Raw genomic sequence first — 14,032 nt, 5'->3', positions numbered from 1 at the left:
ACATTATCGCTATATTGGAAACTGAGAAGTGTCAAGTTTTTTTTTTTTTTTTCCCTTCTTCTTTCATTTGGCATACTGTGACTTCATTCTACAAGGTCATTTATCATGTGCAAAGGTAATCAGTTACACCATAATGTAAACAAGCCGCGGGCATGTCATCCTCCCAGTAAATGCTCCAGTGCATTTTCATGCATTATCTTAAATATGCCACATTTAAACTTGTATTTCTACCACCACCTAGGGACAAGCGATATATTCAAAAGGGGACTCCATCAATTTTACATTTTTATAGTTACATTACATAACTTCTGCTGTGGTTCTGGCGGGAATTAAAAGTCCGGCTTGAGCTTGAACACTGAATTTATTAAAGAAAACCGTATGGTTGACTTTAGGCCATTAAATATAGGCCACAGCATAGGTGAGGATGATGTAACTACATATGGTTAGATATGATAATCTTTTGATTTATAGATAAGCATTGCTAGTTGAGTTGAAGTAACATTTCTAGCCCCCCACGTCTGTGCATGCAGCTAAAGGTTAACCCTGACCACAGAGGCAAAAGTGGACTTAAAGGATACTGTTGGACACATTATTGGAAATGTAGAAACCAGCGGGACTTTAGAAATGAGGAGAAATTGGACTCTACTGCTTTCACAATCTTTCTCTTCCAAGTCACCCCAAACTTGAATGTTTTAAGTGCAATGCTGAAAATGCTTTTTTAAACCCAGTTTGACAGGTGGAATGTAGCACATAGAACAGTAGAGTTTTTATCCACTCAGTTGTTACATCCATCCTTCCATCTATTTATCCATCCATCAGTTCATCCTCTCTGCAGGGCTGCCCTTTCTCTCATGGGGTCCTGATATGAATTTATAATCTTGACTGGCTGACTCATCACTGAATGCACCTCATTATGATACTCTATTACAGACGTCAGCAACATTAGCGGCAGCATATGCAAGCAGATTGCTTCTGCCAAATGCTGCATATCATTCTCGCCCATTAAAGCCACTCATTTACCTTGATAAATAGGTAGAAGCTGGGGGAATTGAAAACACATGGGGGAGCCACTGCTTGATTCACTTCATCTTTCTCCTCCTCCTTTGCTCCAGTTTTAACTCCCACCTATGAGAACGCCTGAGAAAACTTTCTTTCCTCCAGTTTTTTTGCTCACACTTGCATTTGCATTTGCATCTCCTGTGGTTCCTCGTTCTCCTCTTTAAGAGCCCCTAGCCTTCCTAACTTATTCTCATCCAAAACTTTTGCATTGCCGAACATTATCCCAGTCAAACTCCCCCCCCCATTGCTGCCTCTCCTCTCCTGTTTCTAAATTTTATCTTTTGCCAGAGGCTGTGTTTCAAGGAAGGAGGTAAAAGTGAGAGAGACTTGGAGAGAGGTGGAAGAAAAGGACAGGGTGTGTTAATTGGAGTGCCTTAGGCAAGAGGGATGGAGGGAAGAGAGAGGAGAGGGAAAGGAGTCCCAGATTCGGGGGCCCCAAAACATTAAATATTAACACCTTTTCTCTTCTCTGCCCCTTTAGTGACATCCACTGATTGGGTTCTTTCTCAATCATCTGATCAGGAGCCCTTCTCTCTCTCTCCCTCGCTCTCTTTCTCGTTCTTTCTCTCTCTCTCCCTCTCTCACCAAATTGAGTCCTCCTGAGAATGAAAGGCAGCCAGGAGGAAATATGCTGCTGTAATTGGTGGGCCCTCTCTGTTTTGTGTCCTTTGATTCAAAAAGTAATGATATTCTATTTGATATTTTTATCTGATCTTCCTTGTCATTCACCGCTATAGACAACCCCCCCCCCCCCTCGTTTCTTACCACCACTGTCTCAAAACCCATATGTGAGCTCTAATAGGAGCAGGACACTGGCCATTTGTGCAAACTCACTGTTAATGGAGTCTCATATAATGGTGCGTCAGCTAAAAGATACTAGTTTTATAAATGGTTTAGATATTCTTTGTGAGGGATGATTTCAGTTCTGCTCGGGTGACTAATGGGGAAGAACGTGCAGGTTTATCAGTCGGACAATATATCAAAGCTACTTTTGTAGAAGCACTTACACAGCACTGAATGTATCATGTATTCATAACTCTATTTATAATCCATTTATAAGACATCTTCGGTTTGTTTGTTTGTTTGTTTTTTTTTTTTTTTTTTTTTCAAAAGTCAAAAGTCAGCTGCCTGAATTCGGATGTATTCTGCTCATGCACTTTGCCTCCATCTTCGTTTTTTTTTTTGTTTTTTTGTTTTTTTTTTTACCCCCTCCTTGTCCTGACCATCCATCCTTGTCCTCATTTTCTTATCCTGACACACTGGCACACCCCCTCTTGTCCACTACACCCCCTCCCCATACGCACACGCAACCGCAATCCACTCACTGACCGCGCAGCTCTGAACTCTTGTGTTTGAATGGGGTTGACTTCTCACCCCGTTGCCACGACAACAGGACTGAGGAGGGGGCATCTCCCCGGTTGACAAAAGGGAGTGTGAAAGGCCGACCTTGTAGCCCACTTCACGCTGTTTGTCTTAAACCCCTAAACTGCCATGAGATGACACAACACACACACCAGGAAAGCTGTGATTTATCCGCCACAACTGCACACAGCAGACTCAGATACGCAACTTGGCTGGCAGACATCATTTGCTGAATCACTGAACTCTGAGATGACTCTGGGGTCTGCGTTTTATTACAGTGAGTAGGATGCACAGATGTTAATATTGTTAGTCTTACAGCAGCAGAGAAGAGTGATGTGTACCCGGTCTAATTGCTAATGCCCTTATGTTTGACTCAGCTGCATTACATCAACGTCAAGTGCCTGAGGACACGAGAGCTTTTCCAAAACCTGCGTCCTTGTCCTGCTGTCCTCTGTCTCTTGTTTCTCATTTTGAATGAAATTGTACTTATGATCCAAAAATAAGCTTCTTTCAAGGGTAGCTGTACACATCGAGACAGATTTCAGGCTGGGAGTTGGTGTCAGAGCTGAGCTGTAAAACTGTAACCTGACCGAAAAGCCAATTCAAAAACGTTCACTTTTTACAACAATGAAGAATGAGGAATTCTTATCTAACATCTAATAGGATCTATTTCCTCGCTCTCTCTTTCATCTCCTCTCTTGTCTCCGTAACAGACACAGTGGCGGGTGGTTTTAGTGCCAATAAATAAACAAAGCGGTAAAACAGACCATCATTCGTCAGACTCAGATGACCTCCACGCCCAGCTGCTACCTGAATGCTTGTGAGTGTGTGTTGCCACAGAGTGCCAGGTGGGAGCTTTACCCTCCACTCAGGTGGTATGTGAGTACAAGCCCAGACAGGAAGCCAGACAGGCCCCACCGTATCCTGTAATTGTGGGACGATGGTTTAGGATGTGGCAGCTGCACATCCGGGATCCGTCTATCTGACAATTGATCTCCTCGTAACACATGTGTCGCACATAACCCTCATAAAACGTTATCTTTGATCCAATTAAAGGCCCGGATATCATCTTTGAAGCGCAGGACACCTTGCTTGTCGACTTTGGCTTATGACAGCTGAAGCTTTCGACTGTCCTGCCAACATTCAGAGCAGGTTTACAGGACTCTCAAAACCTATAATTTGTACTTCACAGGGCTATTATGGGAAAAAAAGGGTTCTCAAGAGCTTCATGTGAAATTCATTGCAGTCAACCTGTGTTGGATTTCTAGACGTTGTTGAAAAACAACAACAGACTGATCGTTAATGTAGACAAATAGATGAGATGTTCTGGGATTTGTATTCAAATATCTGATGCCCTTGAGACTCGTGTATGAAGGCACTTGACATATTTCATACATCCCACTTTTATTGTAATAGGCAATAATACATAATAGGCAAATCAAACCACAATAGTAAATACCAAGACCTGTACAAAGAGCAAAAAGAAGTAACTATTTGCACAGCCAGTCACTCATGTGTGGAGAAAGGTCAACCAGGAATTCATTATTATCCGCTCTTGTTTAGCTGCTTCGTGACAAATGATTTGCACTGTTCAGAATGAATTAGCATTTTCAGAGTTGATGTATTTACTTTCATGAGGGACTGTACTGTGCAGGATTAAAGTTGGGGTTTCCTCAGGTTTCTTATGAAGTAGCTCATAATATGATGAGGATGTGGATTTTCCTGGCCTTTGCAACAAAACAGGCTACTGTTTTGGCTCTTTAGCTGCAATTTGATGCTGTAATACTGTTCCTGTCCTTTTTTCTCTTTTCGGCCTTTTCCTCTGTGAAATCCTTCCCTATGGATGTAGTAAATGGCATACGGATTCTAAATAGCGTCTTGCTTGGCTGTCAAAGGTCAACACTTAGCAGGACACCAACAGATATTGCAGAACGTAGTCTGTTAAATGTTATTCAGATACCATTCGAAGTTTCGAAGGAGACAGACAGTGACAGCAGACAGGATCAGATTCTGTCTCGTTGTCACTGTAGATGCGTGTGCGTCTTCAAAAGATCTTGCAATTATTGTTTATTGTCCCCTTGGTCTTGAAAATTTTTACTTCCCTGAGTCTGTATGTTTTCTGCATTTGCGAAACTTCCTCTCTGTCCTTGTCTGTCATCTCTGTAGGTCTGTGTGTGTCACAGTGCCTGTGTGTTTTGCAGCAGCTGCTGTATCAGCTCTGCACCTGTTCTTGTCTCATCAGTCAGGCACTGACGGACTCCAGGCCTTACATGGACCCACCCCGACATTTGCAGTCTGACCCCGCCTGCCCTAAAACACACACTTCCACACACGTCATACAATTCGCATATGTTGTTATAGACTCTTCCTCTTGCTTCACCAAAATGACGCAGAACAACATTATTTGCAAACGGAAAAACTTTGAGTAATTTCAACCAACTCAGCAAAACCCTTTCTTTATTCCTTTTTTTTTTTTTTTTTTTTTACGCAGAGCAGCACCTTCACCTTTCAACTGGTAAATTTGTTAAAGGCATTGAGCTTGGCAGCCAAAATGAATCCCACTGAACAAACAGAATTTCCCGAGGACTGTGAACTGTTCCCCTCCAGGTGCGCAGGCAGACTAATGGGGCCGCAGAGTGAATATGAAAGGCCTGCACTCATACAACATTTGAGTCAGATTTGGTCTGAAGCGAAAATGTGCCATCATCAGCGTCAGGGATCTGAGGGCACTGTGCCACGCCTTGCTGTCACAACTGTGCCCACATACACAGACTCTCTGGCTCAGCATGATGGTGACTGCTGTGAGTCAGTCACATCCTGTCTGTGGTGTGTGTAGCCATTACGACATGCAGTGTGACTGAAACCACATTTTACACTTGTCCTGTAGTAGCAATTGATTTACAGCTCAGTGATGGGCTTCATGTTTTGACACCACCACAGTGACATGTTCAAATGCAGTGTCTTGATTTTATAATTGTTTACATACTGTGACGGCAGCGGCATAGTGGTTAGGGCTGTTGCCTCACAACAAGAAGGTCGCGGGTTCATTTCCCGGGTCTGGGGCCTTTCTGTGTGGAGTTTGCATGTTGTCCCTGTGGGAGGGTGTACCCCGCCCTCACCCAGTGTGACCTGGAAACAGATGAGTGGCAGAAGATGAATGAATTAATACATACTGTGATGTTACTGAAAAGCAGAAAATTACTTCTGCCTGCCTGCATCAACTGTAACTGACTTAAATTTTTACTATTAACTGATCTGCCAACTTTTAAACGTGCGCACCCCCCCTCGCCCAATGTCAGCTGGGATTGGCTCGTAGAAGATGGATGGATGGATCCTTGAACTGTGGGAGGAAGCCAGATTACCTGGAGGGAACCCATGCTGGCACAGGGAGAGCATACAAACAAAGACTCACACTAATCTAGAATCTTCCTGCTGTGAGGAGACAGCACTAACTGCGAGTTATCTTTGGCTATTATGTATTTGGTTTTAATAGTTCCTTCGTAGTTGGAAACTATTCGAGGAAGAATTCAGTTGAAAACGTCAGCACTGCTGCTCACAATGGAAAACACAATGAGGAAGAGAGCTTTTGTAAAAGGTGCTGATCAGTGAATAGCGATGAATAAAAAGTTGTCTCGGTTGGTGTTTTTTGCAATGACCTTGTATTGTAGGTGACTCAGTCCTTGCGACATTGAGGCTGTGTCTTCTGCACCAGGATACTGTTTGCTTTGCCGACAGTCAGAAGCACTAATCCCGTTAGAAGCCAGGGATGTTTTGGACCACACACATACAAACAGGTACACACACACACACTTACTGACATTCCCGGTACAGCATGTCGTTCTGCAGTTGTCGTTTTTAGCTCCAGAGATAGTCTTTCCATTGCTCTCCTTGTTGCAGTCTTGGTACTGATGCAGATCTTTATGTTCCATCTCTTCAACACATGCTGACAGTAATCTAACACATCTCCTGCACCTCTAGTACCACCATCTCAATGTAAACAGTAGATTGCTTTACACAGAAAATTCATCACTTGACAGTCAAGTACTGTTTGGGTTAAGCAAGGAGACAAGCACGTACTATCAGTAAAAGGAAGTTGATGGTGGCTTCACAAAGAGGCTCTGGTTGGGTGACATCTGTGTAGGTAAGACCAGGTTTGCACAAAACACAGTCTTCTGTTCCCTCTCTTCCTCTTGCTGTCTGTTTTGTCTTGTCTTTTGTTATTTTCTTTGTTCCCTTCTTCTTCTTCTTTTTTTTTTTAATACCAGCTTTCTCTTTGCTCTTCTTCTGATTCTACCAAACACACACACACACACACACACGCGCAGTTGAGACACATGAGCCGGTCTGTGCACTGGGTATTAAAAAATGCTCTTTGAGAGTGAGGGATGAAAAGAGGAGAGTTGGAGAAAGAGAGCTCACAGTTTGATGTCCAGAATACGACAGTAGGTGAAGGGAGAATAAGAGAGGAAGGAAAAGAGGAGAGGAGAAAGAAAATCCAGCTTGTTCTTTTCATAATGAGGGGCACTCACTTCTGTGTGAGGGAGGGAGAGACAGATGCAAGTAAAGAAGGGAGTCAAAGAAAAAGGCAGAGGGGGGATAGACAGAGTATTGAAGATGATTTCACATTAACTTTTCAGTAGATGTGTATATCCTCCACTCTGACACGCCGCTTTGCCTGCAGCCTTGGATCTTTTTCTACAGATACTCCACTTAACTGGAGCTTTTTGGGCTGCTTCAGTTGCTTATAAATATCACATGTATCCTAGACGTACTGTATATATGTGTGTGTGTGTGTGTGTGTGTACAGGTCACAGTCTGACCGTCTCGTTCCCATCTGTCTTTCCACCCAGTCACGCACCCCATCACACACCACCTCACACACTTTCCCTCTCTTTGGCTAAATCCGATTAGCTGGCCTGTGTCAGCTAATGAGACCCCCACGTAGCTGGTCCCCTCCATCCAGCAGCCCCCACCACTTTCTCTTTCTCTCACTCACGCACACACACAGAAGGCCAATTGCCCTATGTCTCGAAATACACAAACATGTTTGGACACACACACACACACTCTCGACTCAGATTGAACACAGGACTCTCTAATTATGTTTTAATTGCCTTGCTCTGTCCATCCAGCTGCCTTGTTTGTAAAACACAGAGCCGTGGTCTGATTGAGCAACCTGGACCACAACACATGATGATGATACCAAAAGATGTGTAATAAAGAAAGAAAAGCTGGAGTGAGACAGACAGTACAGTTAAATGAGGGCCAAGAAGAAGAAAAGGCTGAAAAAAGACAAAGAGGTTTGCCACAGATGGACCCTTGGATCATGCCATTGCTTTAACCTCTCAGCAGCGCTGTCCACATGCATGGATCTACAATCACCAAACCCTAGCTAGATGTGGCTGCATGTTGGGTAAAAAACTTTTGCACTTTGATATAGATTGTTATCCCTATTAAGAGAAGAAATTACAACTTACGACTTATGTCAAATGAATATTGTTAGAATATCATACTGCTGTTTCTGTTTTCCTTAGAAAGTGATGAGCGTGGTGTGATGTGTTCAGCTTAAAGAACAGCAGATGAATACAGATTTGCTCTTCTGAAGTACAAATAAAATTTGGTTTCATCTGCTGCGTTTGAATAATTTATCTTTCAGTCCTTCTCTTAGTAAGACTGAGAGTCTAAAGCATCTCCAGTGGTGCTGTGAGTCTGACCATCTTAGCGTGTCAATGTGCTAACATTTACTAATTAGCACTAAACTCAAAGTACAGCAGAGGCCAGCAGCAATGCCCTAATTCTCCTGTCATTTATTTTTGCTCAGCCTGGTGTAAAAACCACTTATTTTGATTGGTGTTGACTTCTCTTTACAAATAAGTTGACCGAAAGTCACCCCCGCCATTTATGTCTGATTAATTTGGTTAGACATGTTTGCATGGACCGTTAAGGCCATAAGATGAATTAATTTCTCTATCAGTAAACCAAGAAACACAATGTAGAAGTGATGTTTTAGAGAGTGATTTACTACAAAGTGTAGGAAATCTTCCTGATTCAATTTGTAGCAGGATGTTTTGTCCATAAAACATTGCTCACACAGACAACTTTGAGACAGCTAAGTTTAGATATTAACTTTGTGGTGAGCAGGAACTCAAAAAGAGATCATTTACCAAGCGTGATTTAGTTTACAGATGGTTTTCTAAAAGCCAAATTACTTGAATGACCAAGTCAAGAGATTTGTGGTCTGCATGCACATAGCGACTTGATTTACTGTGTGTGTGTGTGTGTGGGTGTGGGTGTGTGTGTGTGTGTGTGTGTATTTTTCCCATGCACCACTTAACAGGACTCTTAAATCCTGAGTGCTGCCTAAAAGTATGGTGCTCGGTCTTCTCACACATTCTTATGCGTTTGCTTGTCTGGCTTGCTGCTTGTGTTGGCACAGAAACAGAGGAGGATTTGCTTTTGGGCTACATCCCTCTGAACATGAAACTCAGTTTGTAAAACTAGTGTTGGTTCATGCGAGAGCTGCTGAGCATGTAGAAGAACATATTTAATGAGGGACGGATGCTGGATAAGGATGGAGATTACTTCAATGAAATACCTCCAAAACTGAGAGGCAGAGTAAAAATTACTGAAAGGCGTAGTCAAGGGAAGTTAAAAAAAAAGTAGATGAAGAGGAAGTGAGAGAGAATATAACAGCAGAGAGACATGAGATCATTTCCTCAATGTCAACACATGACTGACCCCTGACCTCTGTGTGGCTTATGGGTCATGAAGAATCTGAATATCTGCTATCAATGGGCTATCTCTGACCAACACACACACAACACCAAACCACCATGTATTTTTGACAGTTCTCCCCATTATCTCCTCTATACATACTCTATCCTTCGATCCTGCTCTTTTTCACTGCACAGTGATAACAAGCTGGCCATCCATCAGCTCCTGTCATCTCTCTTTAGACACTTTGAGCAAACGCTCTTTCATCGTCGCGGTCTTCATATCTCTGCTCTGTTATTAAAACTACCCTGTCAAACAGCTATGATTCCCATAAGTCCACCCTCCCCACTCTTGGAAGACTCTCACAAGGAATAAATTATTCAAGCGTATATTTTGCTGTCCAGAAATTGATGACATGAGAAATGATGTGTGTTACCTTACAGGGTTTTGGGCCTGGGTTTGTTCATTAGCAACATTTATGTTCAATGTTATTAATATTAATTTAGATGTTAATCTGTGGCTTGTTAATGCTGCTTAACTAAGTGTCTGCTGTGTTGGCAATGCAGAGGGAGTTTTGGGAAATGTTGTCGAGTGGCTGTGTACTTATTTCAACATTTTTAAGTTGTGTTTTTTTTCCAAGCAAGTCCTCTAAATATGTCTCAATTTCCAGGCATGCTCTCTTTACTAGCATATAAGTTAATTTAACGTATGTCCTGCAAAATATCATGTGCATATCAGAGGAAAGAATGTGAAATATGGCTTTCATAGATTGAATTACTTTTTTGTGAAATTAAATCTTTCATTCATCTTTTACCGCTTATCTGTTTCCGGATCACGGGAAATGCTGGAGCCCATCCCAGCTCACATTGGGTGAGGGCGGGGTACACCCTGGACAGGTCACCAGTCCATCACAGGGCCAACACACAGAGACAGCAATTAACCCAAAGATGATGTCTTTGGATGGTGGGAGGAAACCAGAGGCATACCTGCAGGCGCAGAAAAGGCCTAGGCCCTGGAACCAAACCCGCTACCTTCTTGTTGTGAGGCAACAGTGCTAACCACTATTGCCGCCATGCCGCCCTTAGTTTAGTGAAATTGACTTTGCTAATTTAATCGAAGCCACTTAAACAACACTGTCCAGTCTTTGTTGTTTCCCTTTGTTCGCACACACGAGAGCCTCACAACACAGTGACCTCCCTCACATTGAAGTATCACTGCACCGTACCGACAATTTATGACACTGCATGTGCTGCAGTGGCTTCATTAGCAGAAATGGAGTTCCCTTCCATCTTTCCAGCTCTTCATTTACTGCCACTCCTCTCCCCTAATGTAATCTCCATGTTGTGTTGTTTCTCCGAGGATAACTGTCTTTGAGTGCTTTAGTGCTCCATTTCGTCAAAGGAACCAGTTTGAGTCGCTGTGTTCTAGCTCCACACTCTGCCATTGAGATCTAGGACACTGCATGCATCCTAATGTTGTTGTCTGTTCAATGCAGAACATGGACAGTGTCAGTCTCCAAGGGCCCTCTAGCACCCCGCAGGCGTCCCTTAAAAGTTTTTTGGTTTTCTTTTTGGTGCTGTACATACACCTTGAAGGGAATACAGATCTTTAGTATCATGACAGTGAGTAGATGCTATAGTCTGTTTGGATTCACAGCAATTACAAAAGCTTCCAGTGGGTTCAGAGTGTTGACAAAAAGCTTGTGTGAAGACATCATTGGAGACCTTCCAAACCAGCCCTGCAGCAGACTACACTTCTCTGCCATTGATCTAAATGTTCTGAACTGTAAGTTCCAAAGGGCCTTGATTTGCAAACAAATCACTAAAAACGCCACTGGCAGAAGTGAAAATGGCAGTAACAGAAGGTGAAAGTAATGCATTTAGCCATTAAGGTATTTGGCTTGGTGTTTAGACTATATTAAATGAAAGTATGTTATGATTTAGGAATGGTTTGACACGTTTCTGTGGAAGGTTTTGACACATTTTTCTTTATTTCGCCGTAAATCACCGTTATCATTGGAATTATTGTCATTTCTGTCAATCCAGTATGTTAGGTTTTAAGTGGAATATTCCTTATTTAATGGAATCACATCGCTTTTCTATCGCTGATTTGTGTGTTTCCTTTTTGAGAGTGAGGTACACTGAATGTCCATGCATATGTGGTCTGTCCCTCTGGCAGTGCCTCAGTGTCAGTTGTCACCTCTTGCAGCCTGACCGCTGTGTATCTGTTTACTGCATTGTGTGCGTGTTTGTATGGGTGTGCATTGCATGAATGTTTGTGTGCATGAGTTTCCAGTGGGGGAGGCGCTATGCCTAAAAGCATTGGGTAATCACAGACTCCAGCCTTTTGTTGTGCCAGTGTATGTGATGCGTGTATGAAGAGTGATGAGTGTGAACTGCCCAGGGCATTGAAGGAAAAGGCATGCTGCAGCGCTGATAAAGTCCCTTGTGGACGCCATGCAGCTGTCCCCAGTTCGTGTAACAGTGTTTGAACACTTTGGAAGCCCGGAGGGTATTCAACAAGCACACAGACTTTCAATCTAATAACATGTTGGGGCCGTTGTGGTTTTATTATTTGTCTTTCCCTCTTCCATCCCCTCATTTCCTCATGTCCTTCAAGAGGCGAAGATGTGCAGATGTAAAGGTTATTGCCACCATGCCACTTTATTGCCACAGCTGAAGATCACAATTTAGATCATGGTTATGTAATGTCATCTTAAGGCACTTCTTATCAATCAGTCATTGTATAACATTGTCAAACTGATATATTATCTTTTCTGAAAGGAGCGTCTATCATTGGGAAATTTCCGACAATTACATATACTTGTGATTGTGGCTGTGACATAAAGTCCTCATGTTCTAAATTTACAGATCAGTTAACAGACCCCTCTGGTCTGGAGTCCTTAATCATATTAATGCCTCCTGTTTTGTTTGTCCAGCATGCAGTGGGGCCGTGACTGTGAAGGTGGCTCCTAAAGTGGAGGTGGTGAAAGGCGAGACTGCCAAACTGCCCTGCACATTCACCATGTCATCACCAAGCAACACTATTGTGGAATGGTACATTGTAAGTAAATTTCAAATATTCATTTTCCAAGAGTTTGAGGGGGAAAAGTTAGTGTTCATAATCAACTAGTAGAGAAACGGCAGTTGAAGTTGATTTTTATTTTTTAATTTTTTTTATATTTTTTTAGGTTTGATTTATAGTCTCGGGTTCCCTAATTTTTCTCACTTATTTCTGTTTTTCTCCTAAAGCTATTAATCCTCATATTTCTAGATTTTCTTCTTATAGCCCACTCTCCCTCTGTCTGGCCGTTTAGGAGGAGCAGGGGACAAGGAAGCGCGTGGCTTTCCGCTCCCAGGGTGGCGAGGGAAAAAGTGACGAGGGCACCCATCTAACTGGCCGTGTCTCCATTGGAGAGGACTTCACCTTGACCATCACTTCCACTCAACCCTCTGACGAGCTCGTCTTCTACTGCCAGGTCACCGCTGGTGTCGCCGGGGTCGCAGATGCCTCCACTATGCTCAAAGTTTTCTGTGAGTCAGCCATTTCACTTTGGCCTTTTAATGTGACCTCAACTTGACCCACATGACCTTTTCAAAAAGAACCCAACCCCCCTTTGGGCGCGCACACAATTTCCTATCAGCTGTTGACGTGTGAAATTTATGACTTGGTTCCTCGCTGCCATTCAAGATTCATGTCTTTAATCAGATCTGAATGCGTCTTCATGCATGCTTTGATTTAGAAGTGGCTTAACTGTATCTAATGCATGTGATGTATTTTCTCTATTGCACTTCCCACGTGTTCAAAATAACTTCATGCAAAGCATTTGAGTAGAAATACTCTCAGAATTGTTAGAACTGCCTATATCTGTTACAAATTGAGTAAACTTAAGCCAACATTTCTTTCATTGACTTCATTGTGTAGAGCTTTTACAAATGCTCAGTGTTACCAATTTCCTTTGATAAGTTCCCAAGAGGTCAATTAAGCACGATCTAATCACTCTTGACACAATTGATAAATAGTTCAATCACACCTGTCATGTCTCATATATCTAACCTTAATAACAGTCCAGATTGATCGCCAAGGCATTGAGGGCTGACCCTGATGCAGCTCACTGTGTCCTTGGCGCTCCTGGAGCAAACCTTAAACAAACATCAGTCATACTTCTCACATTTAGGGGAATAGAGTTCATTTGCATTTTGGATTGGACCGATCAATCACCCTGAAGAGGCACAGTAACCAAACAACCATTTCTTTAGTTAACATGCTTCAAGTTAACCATTAACATTGATGCACTCAAAGGCACTGAGCTTTAAAACTATCTCATAAAATAAGCTATTAATTGTGAATGGGCCAGTCTGTGTTTGACAATACCACAATAATGAGCTTTAACAAAGACCTTTTTAGATGCACTTAATGTCCACGGTGGTAAGGAAACAGCCTATCCCAAAAAACAGAAATTATTTGCTGTCCGCATTTGAACTCTTGACTCAACAGGAGGTGAATTATTGTCTGTCCTGCCTTAACTTAATAGGACTGAGTTATGAGGTCTCCGGGGGTTTGAGCTACGGGAGTGGTAGTCTGTCTTGTCTCTTTCTCTCTCTGGAGGCTTACAGTACAGAGTAAACAGAAAGCCTGCTGACCAAAAGCACACTTTAAATAGAAACAACAATAATAAAACCAATCTTTCTTCTACTCCACTTAGTGTGCTCTGCTGTCTTAAAACTGAAAACATGGGCTCAACGTAAAAGCTGAGTCATCTTCATTGGTCACCAGGGTGAAGAAACCTACTTTTGAATGTTTTCCCACTGAGCTATGCCTGTTCTTACATACTGCAACCTGCACCTGTTCAGTGTGTGGGATGGGAACACTTTTATAAATACTCCTGCGGTTTTAG

General features: G+C 42.6%; 1 protein-coding gene across 1 annotated transcript in view; it reads left to right on the top strand.

Moving 5' to 3' along the window:
* Positions 1–14,032, top strand: part of bcam (basal cell adhesion molecule (Lutheran blood group)) — a 48,176-nt gene that overhangs the window by 20,851 nt on the left and 13,293 nt on the right. The window contains exons 2-3 of the mRNA XM_029505311.1: positions 12,074–12,198; positions 12,452–12,668. Of these exons, the coding sequence (XP_029361171.1) occupies positions 12,074–12,198; positions 12,452–12,668 (342 nt within the window). The remainder of the gene's footprint in view (positions 1–12,073; positions 12,199–12,451; positions 12,669–14,032) is intronic.

Source organism: Echeneis naucrates, chromosome 6, assembly GCF_900963305.1.
Source record: "Echeneis naucrates chromosome 6, fEcheNa1.1, whole genome shotgun sequence".
Lineage (NCBI taxonomy): Eukaryota > Metazoa > Chordata > Actinopteri > Carangiformes > Echeneidae > Echeneis > Echeneis naucrates.
Note: the sequence above shows the minus strand (reverse complement) of the source record. Positions and strands in the feature narration are given on the sequence as shown.